The 7,086-nt window shown below is 38.6% G+C and overlaps 1 protein-coding gene across 1 annotated transcript; it reads left to right on the top strand.

The window, feature by feature from the left end:
- The first annotated feature begins 1,763 nt into the window (after positions 1 to 1,763).
- On the top strand, positions 1,764 to 5,972 carry LOC105233309 (transcription factor btd). The gene is made up of 2 exons (XM_011215351.4): positions 1,764 to 3,833; positions 3,972 to 5,972. Exons 1-2 carry the CDS (start codon positions 3,142 to 3,144, stop codon positions 5,503 to 5,505), a joined length of 2,226 nt encoding a protein of 741 aa, XP_011213653.2. The 5' UTR covers positions 1,764 to 3,141; the 3' UTR covers positions 5,506 to 5,972.
- The last annotated feature ends 1,114 nt before the right edge of the window (positions 5,973 to 7,086 follow it).

Genomic DNA, 7,086 nt, shown 5'->3' with positions numbered 1-7,086 from the left:
ATGTATGTATGTACATATGTATATGTGAAACTGAGAGTTCGATTAGCAACACCTATGCCAAGTATAAGGATAAAATGGAGCTAGCACGTGGAGTGATGCCTCATTCAAGTGTGGGTGGAAATAAGGGATGGCGTGGAGGAGGTCAGTCAAAATTGAGTGGTGTAACAACAATACTAATGCTAAGGCATCGTCTCTCCGCCAAGGTTTATGCTCATTTTCTCACTGTCTCTCTCTCACTCACATACACAAATGCGCACGTATGCTTGCAGCTGTGATTATTAGTCGGTGCCAGCAGCTGTTGCGTCTGTATGGCAATGCTTGGTGTTGTTGCTACTACATCGGTGTTTGGTAACGCCCCTTTAAATACAGTTATTTCATTGGACCGCAACCACAAAATTTATTTCAATTCGAATTTGTGTGCTTTATTTCCCATTTTTTCGTTATTTGTTGCCATCGTTTTTTTGTTTGTGTTTTAATATTTTTATTGCATACGGATTATGTTTTGCTTAATTTTTAGAAGTTTTACATGTCTATGCATGTCATTCGTTTTCGTCGTATTACTTTTGGTTCTTTATGTCGTCAGTGTGATTATTGAGAGATAGAGTATTTTCAAGAGAGGCACGTGCTATTTATTGTTTAGGAATTATTATTTCAACATTAAAGAAAACTGAATGTATATCAGGACGTCTTCATTATTATTAAGGTATAAGTTAAACAATGAAATATTTAACTATGCAATCTAGAATGATCCTTGGTTACCATAGTGTTATGTATTTGTAAATATATGTACATATGTATGTATGTACATATATGTAGATACATACATATATATTATTAATATCATTTAAAATTAAAGAACAATGCAGTTATTAGAAGTAGTGCGCTTTTCTAAAATCATATACATATGTATGTACATACATTTTTAACTTTCGGAAGCCTTTAAAGTACATCTAGTTTAACGACGTAAAAATAGGTAGAAATGAATGGCTGTTAACGCATGTACATACATATGTACATTGTTCTAAGCATTCATAAGTATTTTTGGGAAGTACTCTACTCTGCACACCAAAAAAAGGTTATTAAACGCCGTTGAAAAATTGGCATCCTTAAACACCTTCGCACAAAATATCCTAAAATTGAAGGTCAACATATGAATTAACATAATGTTCATATTTTCAAAAAACTATTTATGCACTTCAGTATGTCGGCGTGTTTTGTCTTTTTTGGCGAAGTGCCATTAACTCTAACATTTGCTTGTTTACGTCATAAAGGGATGGAATGGAAAAGTAAAAGTAACACCAAAATTAAAAAGTATAATTGTTTGTATATGTACTTACAAAAACAAATGTGAGTGCGGAGTTGTTTGGTATAATTTTTAAAATTATATGGAATTAATTTGGCATAACGCTTCGTTTTACTTACGGAATAACAAATCGTACAGGTAGCAGGACGCTTGTCTGTCAGTTAGACCGACAAAGATTAGCGCACTATGCCTTGGAGGTAAGAAAGAGACATTATTAAACGGCAAAACGTCTGCAGCCAGCAGCAAGCAATAAATTAATACTTTTCGAATTTTGGTATATGGTACTTGCTGCTACGCTACCTAATGCCTGCTGCAAACGTGCTCTCACAGTAATCCTTCCATTATGCTGCCGCAACTGCGACTATTGCTATTTCACTCGCACCGCAATCGCTACGTGCTAACGCATACATATGTGTGTACAAGTTAATAAAATACACGCAGTGAATTTAAACTTGTATCACTCTCTACCGCACCGTCTAACGCGACACAACGCACTATACGAGTACATATGTAACTCATAGTCGCACCACACCTTGAACTATTGACTCTACGACACTGAGTTCGTCGAGTGTAGAGTTGCTCATAAGTATATATATTCATACAATCAACATATTCCTAGGGCAAGAAACAACCACCAAAAATACTAAGCAACTACAAACAAACATACATACCCTATGAACCACCACCAATCCGCAACACTGAGCCACGCACGTTCACACTCACTCATTTGTGTAAGCAATTTCCCCTGCATACACACCGCTTGTATTTGTTGGATTGCTTTCTGTGTTGCCTTGACTCGTCTTTGGATTTTCGTGCTACGTTCGTTCGGTCGTTTGGCACTGTTTGGACTCTCTCGCTGCGTTTTGGAATTCAGTCGGCAACGATAATTAGTGTTGGTAGTACGTAGTCGTATCGTTGTATCGTGATATCTCCATGCACAACAGTGTTCAGCTTCTGCGACAAACAGCTACACTCAGCGTCAACACTACTAGCCCAGTAATTATTGCAGTGAACGCGTTTGCGGCGCAATTTACGGAACGTCGTCATTGTGATCGTCATCATTATTTTGTATGCACGTCCGTGGTAGCCCATATTCGAGTCCACAACCATCATCGTCATCATCGGACACAAAGTTTTTGCGAATTATATCAAGTTAATTGTAGTAACAACAGTCACAGTTAATAAAAAAAAGAATTTGCGAACAACTGGGCCAACATTTCGGTTTCGGCAGAGCAATTGTATATCGGCAACGTACAGGTATATATCCAAAGCAACAATTTGGACAAAGTTTGTAATTATGAAAAATATTGATTAGTGCATTTGTGCTTGCGGAAATCGGCTTTGGTGTGTGAACGATATTATTTGTAATAACAGAAAAATGAAAATATTGAAAATTGTGCTTCAAAAGAAATAAGCGCAAAACGGCGAACATTTGTGCAGAAGTAAGTGAAAGAAAATTGACTCAAAACGGAATGCAAAAAAGGAGCAAATCGCTTTTGCCCGCAAGTGTAGCTTTAATAAAACGACAGAACACGTAATTATAGAGTGCACCCGCTACCGACCACGAACGAGGGCCTATAATCATAGTGTGATGATAACAAGTGTAAAGTGTGCCATAATGAAGTAAGAAGAGCGAACAAAAGTAAAACATAATAAATAATAGACAAAACAAAATCAAAACAACAAAGACACACGTGAGAGCAATGACAATTACTATAAAAAAGAAGACGATTAAACTTTAAAGAAAAAAAGTGAAATAAGTGTATATATTAAATAAATACTTAACAAATCAGTGAAGCGGCATATTAGTAAACTAATATTATAATAATATCATAAAAATGATTGACGCTGCCTGCAATTATTTAAATCCCTACGCAACCGCCTCCCTTGCTGCTGCCGCCGCAACTATGCCGGCCATCGGTAGCAATCATCATCATCTCCAACATCAACAACAACAGCCTGGTGCTGCTACATCATTAACGGCGGCCGCCGCAGCAGCAGCTACAATTACACAATCTGCGACACATTTTTCAACATTGGCTGGTCAAATGAGTAACAACGCCAGCGTTAGCAACACACATCTCGGTGGTTTTACTACAAGCGCCAGCAATTTCACTTCGCTTTATGGACAAAAATCTGCAACAGCAGCATCCTCCACAGACGCTTGCAGTGCACTTGCCATGAAAATGGAAATGCAATATCCGCCACAATCATCCTCTACCGGTACGGCTTCGCCAATATCGAGCCAACATTCGGGACCTTCATCGGCGTCTGTCTCGCCAACCAGCATATTTCCATCGCCCGCCCAGTCATTTGCCTCGATTTCCTCGAGTCCGCCTGCATCGGCAACCTCATCGTCGGTGTCGCCACTTTCCGGTTCACCGACCACCGCTCAGGCTGTAGCGGCACATGCTAGCGCAGCTGCAGCAGCCGCAGCCGCTGCATCGAATACTGATTTAGGCGCAGCTGCGGCTGCAAGTGCAGCCTATTCGTGGAACACCTATTCAGCGGCAGCAGCGTTGCCTGCACGGTAAGTTGTATTAGCAAAATTTATTATTTATTTTAGTATAAAATATAATTTAGTTTTCAGTGTAGAGTTTTGGGTTTTGCATTGCCGTTTTATAATTTTATAATTTTACAATTTTTTTTTTATTTTTCTCATTTCTAGTACACAATTTCCGTACGCTCAATATGCCTCGGATTACTACGGCAACGTTGGCATGTCTGCTTCGGCTGCAGCCGCCGGCACTTGGTTTTCGCATCAGGATAGACTTTATCAGCCCTGGTCGAGTCAGGCATATCCAAGTCTGAACTTTGACGACATCGCCTTCCAGACACAACTGCAGCGTCGCTCGGTTCGTTGCACATGCCCCAATTGTGCGAATGAAATGTCCGGCCTGCCACCAATTGTTGGTCCAGATGAACGTGGTCGTAAGCAACATATCTGTCATATACCCGGCTGTGAGCGACTCTATGGCAAAGCATCACATTTGAAGACACATTTGCGTTGGCATACCGGTGAGCGGCCATTTTTGTGCCTGACCTGTGGAAAACGCTTTTCCCGTTCTGATGAGCTGCAACGTCACGGACGTACGCACACCAATTACCGCCCGTACGCCTGTCCAATCTGTTCGAAGAAATTTTCTCGTAGTGATCATTTGAGCAAGCATAAAAAGACGCACTTTAAAGACAAAAAAAGTAAGAAAGCGCTTGCAGCAGAAGCTAAACAACAATCATCGGCAGCAAAGCCGGAGAAAATAACGGATAATCAACAGGAAAAGACAACGCCGTCTGGCAACAGTCTCAACAGCTCAAAATCATCTATTGCGAGTCAGTCCAGTGTTTCGTCGTCGGCAAATATAATCAGTAATAATAACAGCAGCAACGCCACGCCGAAGCCGCTAATTCCTTCAGCCACGGCCGCGACTAGACTCGCTGCGTCCACATCAACACCAACACAACTGCAAATGAAAACAGAACAACCAGATGCCATGGTTGGCTACAATGCATATTCGAATTTGTACCACCAAAGCACATCGCTCTTCCACCATACGCATCCACTTTCTGGTGCTGGCCTCTATAGTGGAGGTCTGCAACAACATTCCGGATCGCAACAACAGCAACAGTCAGCAGCTTCCAATTCCTCTGTGTCCTTAGCCTCACCTTTGTCGAGTAGCGCCTCGTTTGATTTGTGGAACAGCCATACAAGCAATCAGCATCAACAACAACAACAACAGCAAATTAGTCGCAGTGCCATATTACAGCAACAACAGTCAATGCAGGGCAGTCCTGCCAGCAACAACAACACCAATACTGAAACTACCTCAACAGCTGCAACGCCTAACCTCCAGCAGCAACAACAGCCACAACAAATGCAGTCGAGTTTAACGACAACAGCAACGAGTAGCCGACATTATGCGGCGCTCGCAATGCAAAGTGAGTCGCAATTGGCCGCCGAGTATGGGCTTACCATGAGTTCGCCCGGTGACTCCAACGGTTCTACCTCCCCTGTTAATTCTCATCTACAACACACCACTACATCGCACACATATCCTGGTCTGCTGCACATGAAATCCGAGTATACCGCCTATCCGGATTTCAGCGCAAGTTCGGGCTATGCCGGTGCCGGCGCCTTCCACCACCACGCGCATAATCCTTGGGCGACAGCAGCCGCGTATCAACACTCACATGCCACCGCCTAAGTACCGATACGAGTATTGACAAATCAATCTCATTATGTTAGCGTTGTATTCAATAGGACTTAGTGTTGGCTGCTTATGTAAATCTATTAGTGTTTTGTTTTTTAATTTTCCAATGTAGTTGAGATTATATACAAAATGTATTCATTACAAAGTGGCTTTCCGTTGTTGTTGTCTAAGTTTAATTAACAGTACTAAGTTTTTATGATTGTATAATTTTTTGTTTGAATAGTTCGTTCAATTTTCAAAATGTTTACATATATTTATATTGTATGGTATTAGTATTAAATTAAAAGGATTCATTGTAAATATAAGCATATGTTATTAATTATGAATTACAAATGTATATATGTATGTAATAATGTAATAGAAAAATAATAATCTCAATCTTGTTATGTTCTTTCAACATGTTTTTTAGGTGATAAAAGTAAAAGTCCATATATAATAACACATAATAAAAAAAATAAAAACTCGACTTGCATAAAAAATCTGACTTTTATTAATTTTCTTTCTAAAGACTTTATTGAGTCGAAGATCTTGGCAGCACAGTACTAGTTGAGCTCTCATTACTCTTTTTACTGTGAATCAATTACATTTCACTTCCGTCTCTCCCGTAACTGAAGGTGCTATTTTTTTACCATAAAATACACTTAAAAAGTTTTCATAAAGTTATGCATAAGGGATGGGAATAGCGCTTCTTTTTCTCACGATTTGGATCTTAGTGATCATTTTAAGAATAAAATAACGACAGCTTCGTGATTAGTACATTTTTTTATCATATGAGCCCACAAAACTCAAGAAAAAGAATGTATAAAATGGCGGCTACTCGAAAAAAGATCAATTTGTTCATTAATTATTTAACTTTTTCCATTAAAAATAAATACTAAAATTCATAAATTTTCAGTTTTTATTTGCTTTGCGGAATTTCAAGTAAATCGTCTGTTTATAACTGTGGATATCCTGACAATTGCATCGAACAAAGCATTTTAGGAGAATTTAATTTTTTAAATGTTTAAATTATTTGATATTTTGATAGTTTGAAATACGAAAAAAGTTTTTTTTTCGAATTTTCAAATTTTAAGACTAGAATACTCACTTAGGGTAATCTTTAAATTTTTTTTTTGCATTTTCTGTTCCCTTATACTCTTATAATTAACGTAGAAACCCATTTTACTGTTGGACGATTTCGAAAAGGTTCAAAAATAATAATACCGCTCGACGTTCGGAGCGCTCGGAGTGCAGTACCGTAAAGTAAACTTAAAACACGTTTTTCTCAAAACACATTTTTTTAAATTGGCGGTCGATGATCCGGTCGAACTACTCAACCGATTTGCTTAATTTTTTTTTTAATGTTCACAAAATGCCTGGCTATCGTGCCATTATTTTTTATAATTTATTAACAATGCTAAGACGAAATTTATGTGAAAAAATGGGGAAAAATTAAAAAAAAAACGTTAAATACTGTTTTATTTATGAACATTTTTTCATGATTCCAGTAGGGACGATAACCATTCACGTATTATACTTTTTAAGAATAAATTGGGATTTTGTGTTTCAGATGATTTAAACATGAGAAATCGAGTC

Source organism: Bactrocera dorsalis, chromosome 4 (assembly GCF_023373825.1).
Source record: "Bactrocera dorsalis isolate Fly_Bdor chromosome 4, ASM2337382v1, whole genome shotgun sequence".
NCBI lineage: Eukaryota > Metazoa > Arthropoda > Insecta > Diptera > Tephritidae > Bactrocera > Bactrocera dorsalis.
This window is presented reverse-complemented; position numbering and strand designations above follow the sequence as displayed.